The sequence below is a fragment of the Vulpes lagopus genome, chromosome 11 (genome assembly GCF_018345385.1).
Source record: "Vulpes lagopus strain Blue_001 chromosome 11, ASM1834538v1, whole genome shotgun sequence".
Taxonomy (NCBI): domain Eukaryota; kingdom Metazoa; phylum Chordata; class Mammalia; order Carnivora; family Canidae; genus Vulpes; species Vulpes lagopus.
Genome location: NC_054834.1, coordinates 58,217,836 through 58,240,026, shown reverse-complemented (window position 1 = coordinate 58,240,026; position 22,191 = coordinate 58,217,836). Strand labels below are relative to the sequence as shown.

At 45.6% G+C, this 22,191-nt stretch overlaps 1 protein-coding gene across 1 annotated transcript in view; it reads left to right on the top strand.

Annotated features, from left to right (window-relative positions):
• Positions 1-22,191, top strand: part of KIAA1549L (KIAA1549 like) — a 266,135-nt gene that overhangs the window by 229,087 nt on the left and 14,857 nt on the right. Inside the window, exon 18 of the mRNA XM_041722356.1 lies at positions 13,395-13,745. Coding sequence (XP_041578290.1) covers positions 13,395-13,745 — 351 coding nt within the window. The remainder of the gene's footprint in view (positions 1-13,394; positions 13,746-22,191) is intronic.

The window sequence follows — 22,191 nt, the reverse complement described above, 5'->3', positions numbered from 1 at the left end:
TCTAAATAGTGGTTATCAGTTAGGTTGTTTTGCCTAAAATAACAGAAAACCCAACCCTCATCAAATGATTTTAAATAAGGAAGGGAATGTATTGGGTACAATACATCCAGGCATGATTTGATTGAGGCTCCAGTTACATCTCTGTGCATTGTGCAGTACTGTCCTTAGGTGTCGGCTTCATCCACAGGTTGGCTCTACTGGGAAGTGGCTTCAGTGGCCCTGGCCCCACATCTCCATACTACATTGCTTCTTTCCAGCCATGAAACAGAGCCTATGGCTTTTACTCTAACTGAGCCTCCAAAAGTCAAGTGCCCACCCCTGTATCCATCACTATGGCCATGGGGGTGGGAGGCTTACACTGATTGATTTAACCCAGTCAGACCTCACCAAGGGAACTGGGGCAGGCTAGTTGCCCCCAGACCCCTTGGCTAAGACGTGGGGAGAGCAGCGGATGCGTGCTGAGTCCATCACAGTATCCACTACGTGAGAAACATGGGTAGTTGGGCCTTAAAGGAGCAAAACCAGCATAACCTGCCATGTCTCTCATCCCTCCGGTCTTAGCCTCTCATCTTTGGTTGGCCCTCTGTAAAAAGATAGTTGAGTGTGGTGAAGAGGCAGTGACAACTGTTCCTTCTGGGCTCAGGATGGCGTGGCTACAGTCAGAGGTTGTGTTTTAGGGGCAGCTAGAGGGAAAAAGAGGGATTTGGTGGATGTGGCTTTTTCAAGACCTGAAAAGAGAAAAAAAGGAGATGTCAGTGGGTGGTTGGAGAGAGGCTATTTTGCTATGGAATGGTGTAGACTCTCAAAACTGACCTGTCTCCTTGCTGCCCACAGCGCCAGCTCAGCTAAGAAGATGAGCAAAAGCAGGCGGTGGCTCCCCTCAGAAGCGCACAGTGAAATAGCTTCCCATGAGCCAGAGCCATTCTTCTGTGTTTACTTTCAAGTTGAATCCTTTTCAAAAGATATTTTTAATTGACTGTAGTTCATGTATCAGTGTTAGCAAGCAGTGCTGTGTAATGGTCAAGCTCGTGGCCTCCGGAGCTCGGCTGGCCTCAAATTGCAGCTCAGCTACTTCCTAGCAGCGTGGGTTTGGGTTACTCCACCTCTCCATGCTTTAGTTTTCTCATCTATAAGATGGGGATACCTGCCTTCTAGGGTGGTTGTAAGAATTAAGTGAGTTAATGCAGGCAAAGCACATAGAAAACACAGTGAGGGGATCCCTGGTTGGCGCAGCGGTTTGGCGCCTGCCTTTGGCCCAGGGCACGATCCTGGAGACCCGGGATCGAATCCCACATCGGGCTCCCTGGTGCATGGAGCCTGCTTCTCCCTCTGCCTGTGTCTCTGCCTCTCTCTCTCTCTCTGTGACTATCATAAATAAATAAAAATTTAAAAAAAAAAGAAAAAAGAAAACACAGTGAACATTAGCTGTTTTAACTATGGCTAACAGATTCCATGAGGGAGAAAGGGATACTATTTTTTGTCTCTCTTCTATCCTAACCCTGTAAAAGACATCTCAGGACTGCGATGAATTTTGTCACACGTTGTGATGTTGTGATTTACAATAAGAAATATCTATTTGGTTTCCATCCACTATTCCTGGCACAGAGCTCCAAAAACTTTGGAATTTCCTAAGCGTTGAGAATTTTAACGTATCTTCTGTTATGTTAATAGGGTGACTTGGAAAGCACCTAAGGGTAGGGGCTGGTTGCCCACAGAGCCAACTGCGAATATGATTAGGGGATTGGAACTTTCGGTGAAATTTGCAATTTTGCTGAGACTTTTAAAAATTCCATTTGCATGCCTGTTGCAGAAAAGAAGTCACCAAACCAGGAATTTGAACCCTCCTACCTGTTCTGAAGGGTACTGATCTCCCTTTATTGTCAGAGAAGTTCTTGAGATGTAGGCTCAGGAGGAAGCTGCTGCCTGCACCTGTGCCCTGAGAATGCTTCTCCCCACTAGAGGAAGGGAAAACTCTCTGGACTGTGTCCTGGAGAGTGTGGCCTTGTAAGGCATCTATCCACTTTGGGGCTCATGACTCAAGAAAATCTTTTTTTTTTTTTAAGATTTTATTTATTTATGATAGAGAGGGGGGCAGGCAGAGACACAGGCAGAGGGAGAAGCAAGCTCCATGCCGGGAGCCCGATGTGGGACTCAATCCCGGACTCCACGATCGCGCCCTGGGCCAAAGGCAGGCACTAAACCGCTGAGCCACCCAGGGATCCCCAAGAAAGTCTTGAATAAATGGCCTTAATGATGTGAAAATGTTGGTGTTAGGAGCGAACGGACAAGAACGAATTCTTGAGAGGTCTTCAGTGCAAAAAGGTGTTTTTATTAAAGCACGGAGTCTAGACCTGTGGGCAGAAAATGCTGCACGGTCAGGGTCTCTCTTCTGCAGGATCACGAGGAGTGGCCCCAACTTTCTAGTTGGGAGGGGTCAGGGAGAGCATAAGTCTCTAAGGAATTTGGAAACAAGGTTTCCAGGACCTTGATGGGGCCAGCTGTTGTTAGGAGAAGGTCCTATACTACCATTTACCAAAACTTGAGTCATGAGACCTTTCAGATGTCTATCAGAGGGCCATATGCTTGGGGGATGATTGCTAACATGTATCTTGTGGGATAGAGATAAAGGAAGTTTCAGGAATGTTTATATGTTAAAGGAGACTTACTAGCATCTCGGAAGTCAGGATAATGTTAAGCTAAGATCACCATTTGCCTTTAGCAAAGTATGAGCATCGAGGCAGTTGAGTTCCTAGAAGATCACTCTGCCTGTCTCCAGGACTTGTCAGTGGGCTGTAAAGTGTAAGGAAATTTAATTTTTTTTCTTTTGCCTGTGTTCCCCACATCAAGAGCCCTTCATCCCTCCTCTTCACCTCCATTCTAGATAAGGCTGTCAAATGTGGTGTCTAAGTGTGGCCTCTCTCCTGATGGGAATGTGGACCCCCAAATATGGGGTGACAATTAGGTAGAAGCTCGAGGCTCTGGAGGGTGGTTGAAAGAATTCACCTGAGGCAGAACAAAGGAAATAGAATGTTAAAAACACTGCAAGGGAGCTGGAGGGCAGGACAGCAGAGGAGAGGCAGTGGGTGGTGGGTGGTTTTTAGAGGGGGAAGATGAGGTATGGCGATGTATGGAATTTTACCTTTCTTGGGTAACTGTGCCTAGGTGTAAGTAGCCCATTGGTCAGTTGGGGCCTGTAGGTATTTTGAGGCGGGTCACCTGCTGGGCCTGTCTTTCTCAGCCAGGGCTTCACCCTGGGGCCCTTTCAGCTTACATTCCATTGCTCAAGCCTGTTTGCTGTAAAGTGGCCTCTACATCTAGTTCATTTTGGACACTTGGAAATGCCTTTTACTGATAGAGGTTTTTGAGCAGAAATCCTCCAGGCTCTCTTTTAAGATGAATTTCCACTTATTCATTTAACTAGTATGTATTAAAGTCCTACTATTTGCCATTCTGGGATGCAGCAGGACACATTAAAGAGTCCCCACCCTCAGGGAGCTTATATTCCAGTAGGAAGAAAAAGTAATAGGCACCTGAGCCCATTGATGTGCAGCCCAGTGGCAGAAATGCTACAGAAGAGTGTAAAGCAAGAGGAAAACAGAAGTGCTCTTTTCAGTTGACCCCAGGGCAGGCTCTCTGGGAAAGTGACTTCTGAGCAGAGACCTGAAATGAGGGAGCTTGCCAGGCTAGCCCTTGGGGGAAGAGTATTTGGGCCGAAGGAACAGCAAGTGGGAGGGCCCAGGGGAAGATGTGTGCCTGGGGAGCTCAGAGAACATCAAGGAGACCCAGGTAGCAACATGCCCCTTCTTGGTAAATAAGGGATCTTGGCTTTGACTCCTTCCTTTGTTTCATCCCCACATCTCATCTCTCAGCAAGTCCTGTCAGCTCTCTTCCAGAACATTGCTCAAGCTTGTCCATAGCTTTTATGTCCGTGACCACCCTAATTCAAGGCCCTGCCGTTTCTCCTTACCTGGATTGCTGCAAGAGCCTTCTACTTCACCTTCTGTAAATGCCAATCACATTTCTCCCTTGCTTGAAATTCTTCGAGAGTTTCCCAGTGCCCTTTGAAAACACTCCCGCCTTCTTGCTGTGGCCTTCAAGATTCTAAGTGATCTGGCTCCCGCGGCCTTTCTAACCCATCTCCTGACAGTTGGGGCTCCAGCCACACACAGTCCACATATTAGCTCAGGCTGCCCTAACAAAGTGCCACACACCTGGTGACTTTTAAAGCAATGGAAATTTATTTTCTCACAATTCCAAAGGCTGGATGTCTAAGATCAAGAAGTTGGCAGGGTTGATTCCTTTTGGGGGTCATGAGGGAAGGATCTGCTCCAGGCTCTTCTCCTAGGATCCTAGATGGATGTCTTCTCCCTGTCTTCATAACATCTTTCCTCTTTTTTTTTTTTTTTAAGACTTTTATTTATTTATTCATGAGAGACAGAGAGAGAGACAGAGACACAGGCAGAGGGAGAAGCAGGCTCCATGCAGGGAGCCTGATGTGGGACTTGATCTCAGACCTTGGAATCATAATCTGAGCCAAAGGCAGATGCTCAACCACTGAGTCACCCAGGTGCCCCACCCCCACCCCCCATCTTCCCTCTTTACATGCCTGTGTCCAAATCTCCTCTTCTTATAAGGGCACCAGTCATATTGAATGAAGCCCCACTCGAATGGCCTCATTTTAACTTAATTACCTCTGCAAAGACCTCATCTCCAATACAGTTTCTTTTAAAGGTACGTGGGTTAGGACTTGAACATATGAATTGGCAGGGGGGAGCGGGGTTCACAATTCATCCTACAACAGCCCACCTTACTCTTTCTGAAATACTAAAAGTCCATCTCAGGACTTTTTTATAAGCTTCCCGGTGACCTTCACATGGCTAACCCCTTCTTCTCTTTCAGGTTTTCAAAACTGTCACCTCTTCAAAGAGGCCTTCCCTGACTATCCCCAGAGAACTAGCTATGTTGCCCAAGCCATCTTGTTTTGTTTTATTCAGGCAAAATCTATATATGATAAAATGTATAGGTCTTTAGTGTACAACTGGATGAGCACTGACACATGTATGTACCCTTATAACCACCAGTCCAATCAAAATATAGGACATTTTTATAACCTCCTGAAAGTCACACAGCATGCCTCCCATTAGCAACTACTTTTCTGATACTTACCCTCATAGTTTTACCTATTCTTGGACTTCATATAAATGGCATTATTTGGTATGTACTCTTTTGTGTCTGACTTCTTGTGCTCTGAGTTCACCTATGTTGGGGATGCCTGGATGGCTCTGTCAGTAAAGCATCAGACCCTTGGTTTTGGCTCAGGTCATGATCTCAGGGTCATGAGACTGAGCTCCACATCAGCATGGAGTCTGCTAACGGCTCCCTCTGTACCTCCTCCCCGTTCTCTCTCTCTCTCAAATAAATAAATAAATATTTTTCAAAAAGAATTCACCTATGTTGTTGCATGTATCAAGTGTTTTTTAATTACCGAGTACTATTCTGTTGTATAAATATACCTCTGTCTACTATTCTGTTGTTGGACATTTGAATTGTTTCCAGTTTGGAGCTACCAGAAAACATTGCTGTAAATATTTTCATGTAAATATCTTGTGAATGGTCTGAATTTTTCCATCCCCCTAAAATTTATAGGTTCAAATCCTAACCTCCAAAATGTTGGTATTAAAAAAAAAGTGTTGTATTAGGACATGGGGCCTTTGGGAAGTGATGAGGTCATGAGTGTGAAGGCCTCATGTATGGGATCAGTGCCCTCAGACAAGAGACCCTAGAGAGCCCCCTCCCTCATTTGAGGGTACAGTGAGAAGTCTGTAGCCAGGAAGAGAACCCTCACCCATACTCATACTTCCAGCCTCCAGAACTGTGAGAAATACATTTCTGTTGTTTATAAGCAACAGGTCTGTGGAATTTTGTTCTGGCAACCTGAATGGGCCAAGACAATGTTTTCATTTATCTTGGATAAATCAGTAGGAGTGGAATCTCTGGGTCATAAGGTATATGTTCAACTTTTTAAGAAACTACAAACAGGTCTATGAAGTATGTGTGCTATTTGACCCTCCCGCCAGAAATGTGACAGTTCAGATTTCACTCCTCAGCCTCATCAACATTTGCTGTTATTAATCTTCTCAACTTTAGCCATTCCAGTAAATGTGAAATGATATGATTTCCCTAACTACTAGTGGTGTTGCATACTTCGACATGTGTTTATTGGATATGTTATGGATCTTCTTTTATTGGTAGTCCTATTCCAGCCTTTTGTCCAATTGTTAAGTTGAGTTGTATTTTGTTCTTCATGTGTAGGAATTATGTATATATTCTGTATATAAATCCTAGCATTTTTCTCCTGGTCCATGGCTTGTCCTTTCATAAGGAGTCTGATGGAAAACTAGTTTTTAGTTCTGATAAAGTATTAGGGCTATAGAATATGCTCCACGACCAGGCAATAGGATGGAGCTGTGTCCTGTGTTGGAATACTCTCTAGAAAGAAGGTACTTGGGGGTCCCAGCGAGCTGTCATTTCCTTCTAGTTTGTTCTGCAGTATTCAAAGAGAAGCTGAAGTCACATGGATACTTGTGAGCACCCCGGTATGCTCTTTTGAGAACAATACTGAAAAGATCACAGATTCTTATTCTTTCCAGTAGGTATCCAAGCTCAAGCCCTGAGGGGCTGGTGGGGGTGGGGTGGGTGGGTGGGTGACTCATGTGTTCAGGTATGGAGAAGAAATGGTCTTAAGTTCTTCTGAAAACCTGTGGCGTTTGCTGCTAAATGATGATATATCCTAAGAGTCCAAGATCTTCCTTATATGCATATCCTCTGACCCCATAATTAAACTTCTAGGGGTTTAAGTTTCTAGGGGCTGAATCCATGGTTATGTGCAGAGTGTTAATCACAAGTATACTTATTTCAGCTTTGTTTCTATTGTAAAATATTAGGACACCACCTATAATACTGGACTATTACATGGAGCCTGAAAACTCCACAGAGCAGAATGCTATGAAATCATGAAGGTTATTCCCTTATATAATAAGGGAATATATATAATATATACATAATATATATATTTACTGGCAGAGCCATTTCACAACATTGTTGTATAAAAAGGGTCTCAAAATATTTTTTTTAAATTTTTATTTATTTATGATAGTCACAGAGAGAGAGAGAGAGAGAGGCAAAGACATAGGCAGAGGGAGAAGCAGGCTCCATGCACTGGGAGCCCGACGTGGGATTCGATCCCGGGTCTCCAGGATCGCGCCCTGGGCCAAAGGCAGGCGCTAAGCCACTGCGCCACCCAGGGATCCCAGGGTCTCAAAATCTTATGTATAATCCCATTTTATAAAAAAACCTTATATATGTATATATGTGCATACATATATTTGTATATTCTGTTTATAAAAGCGTGACCCAGATGGCTCAGGCTGTGTGTCTATGTCAACAAAAGTAATTTTTAAATACATCTATTCCTTTCCTCATATTTTTCATGTACATGAAGGCTATTGTATCATGCCCAGTAATACTTCTAAAATTCCCTGAATTTCTCTCCTGTTTGTATCAGAGCTGCTTCTCCACCTCTCTCCAAAATCCCACTTAAAAATCCTTCAGCCCACCCCCTTCTGCCTGTAGGGTCCACCCCATTTCCTATTCTCCATCACAAAAGCCAGAGATTCTGTGTGGCCAATGCTAGGCCCTCCTGGGAAGAGGGGAGGGGAGAAGCAGTAGGGCCAAGCCTGCACTCTTTGTATTGGCCCAGGATGGGGTAGTGGGAATGGGGATTAATGGGAGTGGGGGAGTGTTGGCAATGCTCCAGCATTGATAATCTTCCTCCTATTTCATATGTGTGGGAAACATCTGGAAGGATGTGTACAAAGGCCAAAACATTAACAGTAGTTATTTCTGGTGGTAGGATTAGAGTGGATTTTAATTGTCTTCTTCTTGCTTCTCTGTTTTCTAATTTACTGCCATGAACAGACATTCCCTGATTAATTTTTAAAAAATTTTATTGAAGTCCATCTTGATGAACTTATAAAAATAATAATAATAAAAAAAATAGTTCCCCAGTGTTTCGAGAGGTTGGAGAAACAAGAATGGTAAACTTCAAGTTAAAGAGGTTTCAAAATACATTCTGTGTCTCAGACTCAGCCCTCAACCTTGTAGCCAAGCCAACCAGCAGCCGACACCAGGAGGTTTGTCTTTGCTCCTGTCTCCCCCTTTTTGACAAATAAAAGCAAAAGGTATTTTCAGAGATGTGCAAGTTAGAGAGAAGGGCTTGGGGCAAGGTAAGCAAGTTGAGCGAGTATAGACATGATATGCCTTATCTGGAAAATGGCTACAACCATCTGGTCCTCAGGGATGGGTGAGGAAAACCCAGGTCAAGGCTTGCCCATGACAGGTCTTCCAGTAGATTTGAGCACCTGCTATGTGAAGTTCTGTCACTCATCCGGGACATCTGACAATCTCTCAGATCATCAGATGATTCTTGCTTCCAGCTTTGGGCTTGGGCTTAGATTTGAGAGTGTAGATATAGGCCTGAGACGTAGGCTCAGCACTGTAGGAGCTCATCCCCATCTATGCGATGAGGCACATAACAACAATAAGAGCAGCTAATAATTATTAAATGCTCACTCTTAGAAGAGCTTTCTGTGTATATATGGGTGTTTTCCATTTTTCAAGGAATCTGTTAGTAATTATCTTATGGTCTGTCCTCCTGGTCACAGAAGTCTGTTTGTCCCATCTGTCACAGCCCATATCGGTGGTATGGCAATCAATCTGTTTAGGTATGTACAATAGGTAACAGCTTGGGGGCTGGAATCAGACTCTCTGGGTTCAGATTCCAGCTCTGCCAATTATAGGCAACATATTCAATGCTCCAATTTCTTCATCTATAACAACATAAGGACAATAGTTGCTATCTCATAGGTTATTGAGAGAAAAAGAATGAGGGGTGCCTGGCTGGCTCACTCGGTAGAGCATGCAACTCTTGATCTCAAGGTTGCGATCTTGATCTCAAAGTCTCCAATGTCTACATTGGGTATAGATATTATAAATAAATAAACTTAAAAAAAAAAAGAAAAAGAGTGACTATATATAAAGCACTTAAAACAGTGCCTGGCACATAAGCTGTAAATAAATGTTAGCTGGTATGATTATTGCTGTTGTCTTTGCTGTTTGTCTTCTCCTATAGACTAGGAGCTTCTTGAGGGGTGGGTCACCATCTTATTCATTGGCTGTATCCACAACTCCCAATACAGGGCCTCATTGAAATAATATTTGTCTATTAAATAAGAGAGCAGGGATCCCTGGGTGGCGCAGCGGTTTGGCGCCTGCCTTTGGCCCAGGGCGCGATCCTGGAGACCCGGGATCGAATCCCACGTCGGGCTCCCGGTGCATGGAGCCTGCTTCTCCCTCTGCCTGTGTCTCTGCCTCTCTCTCTCACTGTGTGCCTATCATAAATAAATAAATTAATTAATTAATTAAAAAAAGAAAAAACCTTTTAAAAAAAAATAAATAAATAAGAGAGCAAATTTATCACTGTTCACATCTTTCAAGGTGAGGAAGGAAGTTGGGCAGGGCTATTTCCTTCATGAATAGACATGAATATACATGAGATTCCCCCAAGAATGAATATAGAAAGAGGAACCCGGGCCTCCTGGAGCACATAGAGTCCAAGAAACAGTAAATGTGAAAATCAGAAGGTCCTTCCCAGATCAAAGTTTAGCACCTCCATTTGACAGATGAGGAGACTGAGGCTTGGGGAGTTCATGTGACTTGCCCGTTGTCTATACAGCTCATCAGCATTGGAGTGAATGTGTCAGGGAGTGTGGGCCCTTTATCCTAACCTCATGGTCTACCCCATGGGCAGTTGGACAGAATTTCTTATTGGTTTAATTTCCCAAAGTTTTTTTTGAGTATGCCATGTGCCTTATGCTAAGCTCCTAAGAGATAGGTGAGATGGGCTCAGGGAGCCTCCAGATTTGGGCAAGATGGATATTAAATAAGCAAATACAAGTGTGATGACGGGGGAGCCCAGGGTATAATGACAGTTTGTCTTGTTTCTATCGGTAGATGTCTAGAGACTGAAAAACCATGTGAGAACAGTGGGAAGACAGGAAGAGGCTGGAGCAAACCTACTGAGGTCACTTGGGGTATTGAATATTGGGCCCTCCAGCAAAAAGGAAGCTTCCTCCCATACAAAATGGAAACTCTGGGGTGGGAAGCAGAGGTTGACTTCTGCTGGGGAAGTTATGGGGTGGATGCAGTGGGAGCCTGGAGAAAGTGTCTCTACCTTCTCAGCGAAGGTCATATCTCCCCACCAACCTTACTCGAAGAACCCCCCAAGCTGGCATGGCCCTACCCCAGAGCTCCTGGGAGATTGGCAGAACAGGGAGTTGTTGCTAAGAAGTATATTTTTGCCCTGCTTAAGGCACAACTATAAATTCACATAACAGATCCACCAATATGACTGGAAATGCATAGCACAGCTCAGGGGTGGGAAAAATTGTAGCTCCCCCCAGTGCCATTAATCCTCCACCTGGGAGTAGTTTAGCATTAAGCATCCATTATTTATTAGGGAGACAGGGATGTAGAGAGGAAAGGCAGCATGTGGGTAGCAACCAGCATTGATGGGGAAATGTAAGAGGCAACGTGGTGCAGCCAGATGTCAAGGGACGGGAGCTGGGAGAGCAAGGCTCTGCACCGCCACCCATGGAGGACTTTGGATAAGTCCCTTAAACCACCCTGGCCTTGACTGCCTCATCTATAAAATGGGGCTTGGATTCCATGGTCTCCTAAAATCCTTCCAGGGTCTGAAATGTTGTCCAAAATGTCCTCTGCATTGTGAAGGGAAAATTGTTTTCAGAAGTTGCATTCACTACCCTAGAAGGTGTCACCACGCCATCAAGGAGCACGTTTCCAGGAGAGCCATCTCCAGCCTTTCCCTAAAGATCCCCAATTTGTAAGGGCCCCATGGGGGCAGGCACCCAGGTATGAAATGCCTTTGAGTGTGTTTATCGTGGCAAAAGTAACTTTGCATTCTACTCCATAAGCTATTTTTGCTTGTGTTCCTATAAAAACCATATTCTCAATTCTTACTTGGAGATGTTTGTTGATAAATCTAGACCTGAAGAGTTGGCAGAGAACCTCATCTTTTGATCTTGAACCATGGCCACACCTTGACTCTGGGTGATAGGATTACAGAAAATGTCTCACTTCTCAGTGTTTTATGTCTTTTCTATTTCTTCTCTAATCCACTTATATTCATTTAATACTAAAGGAAAGTGAATAAGTTTTCAAAATAGGAAAGATAACAAATTTCTGACCTTCCACATATAGATTTTAAGAAGAGAAAGACCCCTTTATGAATGAGTTCTCTGGCGACATTTTCATGGTGTGCTCTATCTCATATATCCAAGAGATTGGTGCACAGCAATTAGGTGAGAAACGGGTGCAGTTGAATGTATAAAGGTAATAACGACAGGGTGACAACGGTGACTACCGTGTTTTGCCGTACGCTGCTGTTCTAAACCCTTTGTACGTATAATTGGACATAATGCTTGGAAGACCCCTGGAGGCACATGCTACTTTCTTCACTTTCCAGATGAGGAACTGACACAAGAGAAAGTGAAGTCACTTTCCTGGTTGGAACATCTTTTATGCCCTGGCTTCTATCTTCTCAACACACCTTTTAGGTCTGGCTTTGCTACAGCATCTGCTCGCCGCAGCAGCAACTTGACCATGTCACCTTAGCAGTCACTTAGCTTTTGCTTCTGCACTGAGGCTTCTCTGTCTCTGTTGTGAGGGATATCCATGGGAGCCTGTCGCACCCACCTGGCACCTGCACAGATCTCAGAGTGCAAGGACACTTTCTGGAGCAATTCTTGACAGATGGGGGATGAGAGCTGGTGGACAAAATTTTGCTATACAGACCTAAACCATGTTCTGCATGGTTCCTTGGTGGGTCCCCAGGGGGATTAAGCCTCAGTTGCCCACAGCAATCACTGATTTAGTACTTGCCTTTGGTTGGCTTTTTTCCCTTCCCCAGTTTATTCATTCTAGGCCCTGACTCCTATTCCCTAGAATTGTTTTCCAAAATCAATGATCTGTACATAAAGGATGTCTCAGGTCCTGCTTTATGGGAGAACGTAAGCTAAGACATTGCCCAAGATCACCCAGCTGTTAAATTGTGGCACCCAGGTAGGAGCAGATTCATTTTATGTAAAATAATAATAATCACCCAGAACCAGGATATAAATACATAAATCTTTTTAAATGAGTATGTGTGTACAGAGGAGGAGTTTACAGGCACACCTAGATAGGCTTGGGAGTGGAATAAGTTATACCAAAGGTTAATGGATTTTTAGGGGTTTTTTCCCCTCTTACTTATCTGTATTGTTTCATTTTGCTAAAGTGGCAGCGTGTCACTTATGTCATGGATGGAGAGCAGGATGGCAAACTGATCTATGCTGATTTATTCTCACGGAACCCTCAAGTTATTTTAGCAGACAATAGCAGCCATGGAACATGCTTGAGTGGATGTGGACCTAGGACTCTCCCACAACCTCACTCTCAGGGTACCACAAAAGCAAGTCTCAGATCAAGAGACCAAGATGCAGGCAGACTTACTCAATAAGCATTCATCAGCAGGCGAGCCTAAGATAGTCTGCGCAGCCTGCTCTGAAAGCTGATGACACCCCAGCCTCTGCCCACTTAGGTTGTGCTGCTGCTTCCTAAGTGAAAAGTTCACTGGAGGAAAACAAGAGAACATTCTAGATCAGTTGGTCTCAAACTTGAGCAGGCACGAGAGTCTCCTGAAGGGCTGGCTAAAGCGCAAGGTGCTGGGCTCTGCTCCAGAGCTTCTGATTCAGTGTACCACACTTTGAGATCAGTGTTCTAGAAGCAGGATTCTGTTGCTCTCTGATAAAACTGGCATCGGGCAGCCAGCAGGTCCCTAAATGGCTCAACACAGGACCGTTTAGAGAGTTAGTCCAGAGTCTAGAGCATCAACCATTGAGGTATAGATTACCAGATGCTCTATTTTTTTTTTTTTTTAGGCTCTTGATTCTTTTACCTGAAAGGCATGAGGGTCCATACCACTAATGTCAATGAAAAGCCATTTCTCATCATCCTTAGGCCAGTTAGCAAAGCCTGCTGCATCCCTCAAGCTCCAGTGGAGCACACCTGGAGAGCTGGCATGTGGCCTTAGGAACACAATGCTAGCTGACCACCCCTGTGGGGTGAATTTCTGGATAGGGTCCCTGGGTGATAACATAAATAAACACTATACCTAATAGCATGTGTTCAAGCTGAATATTTTAGGGTAAAGTGCAGACAACATTGATGGGAAGGAAAAGTTCACTAACAAATCAATGGGCATGTGTTTGATCCCACAGACGGAGCCTGAGATCATAGAGGAAACCAACATTGACAGAGTTAACGAGCCCCGGGGCTACGCCAGGTCGAGGCAGGTGAAAGGCCACTCAGAGACCTCCACGCTGAGCTCCCAGCCCTCCATCGATGAGGTCAGGCAGCAGATGCACATGCTGCTGGAGGAGGCCTTCAGCCTGGCGTCCGCAGGCCATGCAGGCCAGAACCGGCACCAGGAAGCCTACGGCTCAGCACAGCACCTGCCCTACTCAGAGGTGGTGACCAGCGCTCCGGGGACCATGACGCGGCCCAGGGCAGGGGTGCAGTGGGTGCCCACCTATCGCCCAGAAATGTACCAGTACAGTCTGCCACGGCCGGTAAGTCCAATGTCCCACCCACCTGCCACCAGCAGGTTAGTTCTCCCAGCGTGTTCCCACAAGGGTCTCAGAGCGGGGACTTCCCAGGACAAACCACCTTGGGATTTGGAGACAAACTCTTCTGGGCTCTCATGCCATCCTCTACCCATGATCCAAGCCTGAGCCTGTGGGCACAAGCACATGGGAAGCCCTTACATCAAACCGTAATACATTTTAGAATGAATTTCCTTCTCGACTGTCCCTCCTGTAAAGGGTTGACCATATTCTTCATGCACTGGTGGTTTCCTGCATTTCCAAGTGTGAGGACCCATTTTAAATGTCAGAACACCTTGTAGAGCTGCATGTGACAGAGCCATGTGCCTGGTGGCTCAGAGCAGAGGCTTAGGAGGTGGGTGGTTTGATGTTGAGTCCCTGCTCCACTATTCACTAGCCTTGGAGATGTCACTTAAGTTCTCTACAGGTGACATAAACAAAAAAAATAACCTACTTGCTAGGGTTGTTGTAAAGATTAAACGAGTTGATACATCTGAGGCCCTTAGAAGAATGCCAGGCACACAGTAAATGCTGCAGCAATGTCAGCCATGCCCTTTTCATTTGCTGGTAAGTGCACTTCAGCATCTAAGAAAGCACCCAGTGACTAAAAGATACCACGATTTAAATAAGAATTTTAATTAGTGTGCATTTCACTCATTTTGGAGCTTCTAGAGATATCTTTTTTAAAAGATGGATGGGGCACCTGGGTGGCTCAGTCAGTTAAGCATCTGCCTTTGGCTTGGGTCATGGTCCCAGGGTCCTGGGATGAAGCCCTGAGTTAGGCTCCCTGCTCGGTGGGGAGCCTGCTTCTCCCTCTCCCTCTGCTGTTCTCCCCACTTGTGCTCTCTGGCTCTCCCTGTCAAATAAATAAATAAAATCTTTAAAAAAGGATAAAGTAAAATACAAATAAAACGTTGGATAAACCATGGACCATAATAAGCAATGCATTGTGCGTGTATAGATTCCACCCTTGTCATAGTACATGGCCTAGCCCCAAGGGTTACTCATTAGCAGAGCTTCATAAATTGTCCTTGTGATGTGTAATCACATAAGCAATAGCCGACATTTATTGTTTTACTGTTCTTCGGTATTGATCCTGTGTATGCATATGCTAACTGTGCTAGCTCGTTTGTTTAGTCCTGACTGCAAGCCACTGAGGCAGGTGCTAGTTTTATCCCTATTTTACAGCTGAGGGGACTGAGGTTACACACTTGTTCAAGTCACACAAGCCAGAAAGGGGCACAGCTGGGACCCAGAGCCGGGCAGTGGGCACCAGGGCCCATGTTCTTAACCAGCATGCTGTCCTCCCTTGTGCTGTTACATTGCCTCCTCGTCCATATTATTTCTTTCATCTGCAGTAGACGATTTTGGGACCTTTGGGCTTGTAGACCCTCATGATAATTTTGAGCCCGACCCTCCACGGTCCACACCACACAGACACTTGATAAATTGCTGCTATGCTGTGTGACTCTGTAGCCTGCACACTATTTTGAGTTTCCTCTTGGTCTCCTCTGCTCCAGATTCCTCCTCTCCTCCAAGTCACTGAGCTATCTCCCCTTGACCCTGCTCCTGTCAGTTCCCTCCCTCTGACTGTCAGTGTCTAGCCTTACCTTTCCCATTGGCTAAGCTTTAGCAGGCGAGACTGAGCTTCATTTTGAACCGAACCTCTGGGGTGGGGTGGCTGTGTTTGCGTGGGGCTGTTATCACTGGAAGGGCATGTCCTTAGGTTGGCAGGTGCAGAATTTCTGTCTCGTCTATTCACTCCACGGTGATCAGCTTCTGGGAACTTGACTCGTGCTGATTAGGCTCAGAACAACTGCTTTATCAAGGATTCGAGCTTTACAAACCTGCAATGAGAAGCTGGCTGACCACGTGGGCCAGAAAACTCAGGTTTTCTGGCCAGTGTGGTCTTTCATTACGTAAAAGCCAATCTGTGGGAGGTAAGACGCTGTCAGAAGGAGAGCTGGTGGCAATTGGAACTATCTTCTGAGTCTGTGAAATGCAAACAGGGAGAGTGCAGGCAGCGAAGGACAGAGGGCAAACACCGATCATCTTCTTTACATCCCATTTTCTGAGATATGGGTAGAGTGCTGTGCAAAATTCTTAAAATAATCTTTAACCCAAAATAGAAGAGTTTGGGACAATGCCCAGATCTCGGGAGTATGAGTGTGCCTCCACCATCAGGGAAGCTTGCTACATATGTTGAAGAAGCACTGCCTTCCAGAAGAGCATCAGCAACTGTGGCACCACCACTGGCCATGCTCCCCCATCACCTGAAGACCAAACCTCCTTTTGTCAGAACAAATTAGAATTCTCACTGAGCCTTACAGATCCATCACCTTTAAACTATTTTCCTTTGGCCATCATGTTACAGTTTGCACAGTTAGAGCTTCCTAATTCCTCCTTACATGGTACCCACCCTTATGGGGGAAGAAGGGGTTTTTCTCACTGAGATTTATAAAAAACCTGAATCTTAACTACATTTACACACAGCTCTTAAGCATTTGTACCCTGGGAAGAGTCACCTGTATCTGTTCTGTATTGATTCACACTAATGGCAGTTTCATTGGTTCATCCCTCTTGATCTCCATACAATGACCACATCCCTGGACTTACCCTCAGCCCAGCATGAAATGGCACACACCTGCTGAATGAGCACAGCCAGTGGCTGAAACACTGAGTCTCGGATTCCTCCGCCATAAAATGGCAGTGAGAAGAGGGCTTCAGTGAGGATGAAGTGGTAATTCATGTAAAATGTTTAGCACAGTCTGGCACCTGCGGAGCACCCACTGCTTGTTTGCTGATATTAATCAGAGGGCTTCAGATGGTGCCCAGCACCTCAAATTGCTCAATGAATGGTAGTCATCATTATAAAACTATTCTGTCCTATTCACAGAATTCCACTAGTTTTATCCCTTCTCTGCACAGTTCTGAGGCTACATCTTTTCCTCCTGCTGCTCTGTTAAATTCCTCTAAGAACATGCCCAGGTGCCCCAGCCTAGGGAAGATGATTCTCAAGAACAGCTGGACCCTTCTGGCTGGAGGCCCAACTCTGGGGATCCAGAAAGAGATCAGGTTTCAGACAGAAAATCTTAAACAACCAGGATGAGTCTTCCAACCGATAATGGAATCCACATCCACAGTGCCTCAATTTAACAAAACCGTCTAAAAATTTCATTGTGGGACATATGAAAACTTAGATCATCCTTTTTGTTATAATTTGGGGTTGGCTGTGGTGCCAAGAAGGGCAACAACATCAGTATTATATGCTTGAAAAATAAGGCCACCAAAAACGGGGAAAGAGCTGAAAAATAGCACAGTAGAGAGATTGGCCATCAAACCAGAACGATACCAGAGGCAGTTCCTTTGTCATTAAGGGCTTCCCCTTTTTTGCCAACACATGTGGTCCCTATTTTTGTGAACGGAAAAAATAGCTAACAATACCCAATAGAAATAATGATTCTTAGCCCACGTTCTTGCTGATCCCCCTTGTGCTATGATAATGTGGAAATCAATAGAAAAGGTGCCAATTTAGAATGATAACTATGATTACTTTTCAGCTTCCCAAAAGGAAGCGCTTGGAGCCCTGCCGGAAGATAATTGGAAGCTGGTGGTTTTAAATGAGCTAGGCCAGGCTGGTGGCATTTATATCATGCAAAAGGTTACTGCTGGCAGCCTGGGACTTCTGCACAGCAGTTCGGGAGACCCCTGGAATCTGTGAAGAGATTGGACTCGACACCTCATGACCGACCCAGTTGTGCCTGCAGCCCTCATGGGTCTGTGTCAAGTGGAATGAAAACATCCTTTGGCCTTCCTGTTGGTGTCAGAGTAGGGGATTCAGAGGAAGGCAGTCGGGTGAAAACATCCTCCCCACTAAAGGCTTTCCAGGGGTAACTCACAGTAATAATTATAACTAAATCAGCGGCTGCCATCTATCGAGCTCCCATTATGTGTCGGACATGAAGCTAAGTGCTGTGTAGACGTGATTTCTTCTAATTAAAGCATCCTACAAGGTAATGTTATTATCCCCATGTACTCAGGAAACTGAGACTCAGAGGAACTAAGGAAACATGCCCAAGGTCACAGGGCTGATGCGGGGCTAGAACCTAGAGCTGACTTCAAACCCACACACTTTGCACCCTTTGGCCCAGTGAGCCTTGAGGATGTCCTTTGGGCTTTGAGGAGACTCCGATCTCCAGAACGGCAGTGTGATCTCCTCATAAGGAAGCTGACCCTGAGAGGATTTTGTCCATTCCTACCACTGCCGCTTGTAAGGGAGACATCTCGATCAGGATGAAATCAAGAATTTCACAGCTTTTTTTCCCCCTCTTCTCCCCTCAAAAACAAAACCAAACTCCTGTTGATGAGATATGCAGACCTGTCAGGTATGAGTCTGCATCCACCACAACACTCACGTTCAAGAAATAATTAGGCTTCTTACATTTCTCCGAATCTGATTTGAATCTGTTCTGAGCTCCCATCTGGTCAGGTGGATGGGAAATCCAATGTCAGTTCTTACTGAGCTCTCTCCACCTCTGGTTGCTCCAAAGTGATTGGTGGTTGAAGCAGTCGGGACACCAGGAGAGGGTCTATCCCAGCACTGTGGATGGGGCGCTGTCCCAACTCCTGGGAGTCCTTGAAGGCTGGTCACACTGTCACACTGTCCTACATAGGCCAGCCTTGGCGTGGGGATCTTTGCCTCTGGACTGCCCTGAGGAAGCCCCCTTGGAAACCAGCTGAGTACAACATCCAGCAAAGGCATAGCTCTCGAAGCTTAGAAAAATCATTCAAGTGAGTAAAACCAGTTTATCCAGGAAGGCTGCGTGGGAAGGAAGAAAAGAAGGTAGCAGATGAAGTCTGGAGAATACTTAGTGCACACAAAACTCAGGGGGTTGCAAGACATATATACTTTTCTTGATTTTTCTCTTCTCCACGCACCAAAAGCTCATCATCATTTTGGGGTCTCCCTCCCTACCCCTGGGTTGAGCTATCGCGGGATCAGCCACAGTGCACAGCAGGGGCAAGGGGTGGGAAGATAGCATCAGAATCTGGTTTCAGTTTGTCCTTCTCTAACTACTCTGGCTGGCATCCCTGAGAAGTCCTGGCTTCCGCCTCGACTCCAGGTGTCAGCCCAGGGGAGCACAGATGTATCCCGGGTCTCCTGTGTGCAAAGGTCCAGACCCTTCCACCCTCCTCCCACGCTTGAATAGACTCATTCCCCACTCTGTCTCTCTTTCCCCCTCTGTCGCACACACACACACACACACACTCTATCCACACTCTTCCCCTCTCGCATCTTCCTCATATTAGCCTCTTCTCCCCTGCCTCCACCCAGGGTGAAGCAAGACATAGAGCCCCTTCTCCAGACCCATCAGCATCTAAGCTCTCTGGCCTCCCTCCCATCCTCCTCTCCTTCCTAACCCCAGGGTGTTTACCTCATCTAGGGGCAAAGTAGACTAAATGTACCTCTCTTCTAACAAGTCTCTTCTTTCAGCATCAACTTTTGACCTTGAGTGCTTTAGGATTTTTGATATTCAAAATCCTAAGTTCAATAGTTGTGGCTATCAAAACTCCAATGAGTGCTAGCTCTTGGGCCATCTTCAGTGGCTGTGGCTGTGGCCTTCCTTCCCTGAGGCAGGAAGGTGGGATGCCCTTTGCTGCTTGGGGTAGGGGAAGTACCCTGGATTCCAGGAATTATGGGGAGAAAAAAGTCTTAATTATTACAATTACTATATCAAAAGATGACCCTGTCTCAGAAGGAAGTGAATATTACTTCTGGAGGACCCACTGTGTGCCAGATATTATGTTAATATATAACATGAGTCTTTCAAACAGTCTTAGGTGTGGGGGTATAATACTGTTAACCAACCACCATCACCTAGTGAGAAAGTAGGCACAGACAAGGCAAATTGCTCAAGGTCAAGCAGATGGTAAAGATCAAGCCAGATTTCAACCCTGTTTTTTTGTTTTTGTTTTTTTTTTTAAATAATATTTTATTTACTTATTCATGAGAGACACTGAGAAAGAGGCAGAGACACAGGCAGAGGGAGAAGCAGGCTCCTCACAGGGAGCCTGATGTGGGACTCGATCCCAGGACCCCCGGGATCACAATCTGAACCAAAGGCAGTTGCTCAAACACTGTGCCACCCAGGTGCCCCTCAACCCAGATCTTGTCTGATTTCAAACCCATGCCATCTGTACCACACTACCCTTAGCTCAGAATGGCAAGATGGTGTCCTTAACTGGCTGTGGGATTTTGGACAAGTCAGTTTACCCCTCTGGCTTTAGCATCCCCCTTGGTTAAGGTAAGGGATATGGTCTCAAGGTCTCCTGCTCTCTTTCCAGCTTGAACCTTTTGTGATTCCTGAAGCCTTGGAAACCTTAGCTATGGCTCTATCAGTAGCTCATGGTGAACTGACAGATCAAGATAAGCCTTGGGTTTTCACCATGGGGTTAGTCTTCAATTACCAAGTCCTCTGTTTTTCACTACATAAGAACTATCCTTCTGGAAGATTTTACTTCCTACACCAGGATGTAAAGCTATTTACAGCCACATGTAGATGCCTGTTTTGCCTGGAGCAGTGTTGTCCGTGTCAGCACAATGCCATGGAAGGGGCACCATTGCAGTGCAGCCCAGTACTGTTAGCAGGTGTCTAGAGATTGATGCGTCCACCCTGATCTGAGGCTGGCTTGTTGATACTGGAGAAAAGCCATCAAAGAGGGTAGGTTGATGTGGCCTGCCAGTCTTCCTCCCCCACCAGTACAAAGCCTGGGACCCCCTGACTTGGTCCCTCCAGCCACAGGCCGCCCCCTTTGACCTGTCATCCCTGTAGTGCTACCCTTGAGATTGATCTTGACCACATTCCTCCTTCTAGATGGATGTACCTGCACAAGGAGGGATCAGCACACTGTGGGCCTCACCTGGGCTCCTTCTCAACTAAGATTACTAGAGAGGATGGCCTTGAACCACTCCCATCCCCTCCCAAGGACATCATGACTGAAACTTTGAATAGACTATGTAGTCACCTTTTCCCCCTTCGATGCTTAAAACCAAACTTCCAAGCCCAAAGAGTGGCCTACTCTAGACACACCCAGTCTCCTTCCGCCTAAGAGACCTCAGACCTAGATACAAGGACAGCCTTCAGTTCTGAGTCTCTGATCTCCTTTCTAGCCAAAGGGCAGGGATCCCAAAAGATGATGCTCTTGGGTGTCAGGCTAGGTACCTCATGGCTACTGTCCTGATACTGGGAACTTGGAAACAGGCAACAGTTTTGAGCAATAGCTTCCAGTGAAATCCCAGTCACAAAGCAGCCAGCAGAGAGCCAAGACTTCAGGTACATAATAAGAGAAACCAGAATGTGGGGGCTTAGAAGTCTGGGGAACCAGCATGGAGTGAGGGAGGGGGAAAGACACTAGGAGAGGTCATCCTCGCAGCCCCCAAGCACAGGGCACAAGCTCTACTTTTTATGTGGCCCCTGTGGCCACCCCAGGGCCCTGGGTGTACAGCCCAAAGGGGACTGTGATTTCCTGTGCAGTCTTGATTGTATCTGGAAAAATCTTCCAAAGAAAGGAGTCACCTTGGTACTTAGTGAAATTTCAGAATTTTTAATCCATTCTTTGGTGAAGTGCTACAGGACAGACACAGGCTCAGAAAGGTTTTTTCTTGGCTGAAAAACTGTATTGAGAATGGATAAGCCTTCTGGGAATCAGGGATAAAAATAAGTTGTCTGTCTCCTCTACCGAGTATTGCGACTGGCCAGAAGAGAGAAGAGGGGCTATAAACCCCTGTCTCTATTTTGGGAAAGGCATGTCCTTATTTGATGGTTTGTGGATAATAATGGAGTACAAGCTGGAAAGTACACCATCCAAGATGATGATTTTCAAACTCTCTGCAAAACCTTAGCATTCAGGGAGGTCCCAGGTTGTCATCATGCAGGTAAGTGAAGGGCCAAATTCACGAGCACACACTCCACCCCCTCCATCACCAGCTTCAACCAGAGAAGCTCTGCTTTAATCTGTATTCAGGTTATGTCAAAATGATTTCATGGCTATAGAAAAGTGTGTTTGGTGGCCCCTGAGTTACATCCAATGCCTTACTTCACAGGGAGAATGAAAAACAAACAAAAAATGAGGTGCAGAGAGACCAAATGACATGTTTACAGACAGTGAATGGCTGAATTGAGATGAGAATTTGGGTCTCCTGACTCCAGTTCACTCAACATCGATTGAGCAAATACTTACTTAGCACTATTAGATGCAAAGCATTTTGCTTCATAAGGTGGGGGTACCATGGTTGCTGAAACCCAAGGAGCTTAGGATCTAGTGGAGCTTCAGATTTTGGTTCCCTGAATACAACCTTAGCATACATAGTTCATCGATGCTCAAAAAATGGAAATGCAGCAGGGTAATGAAG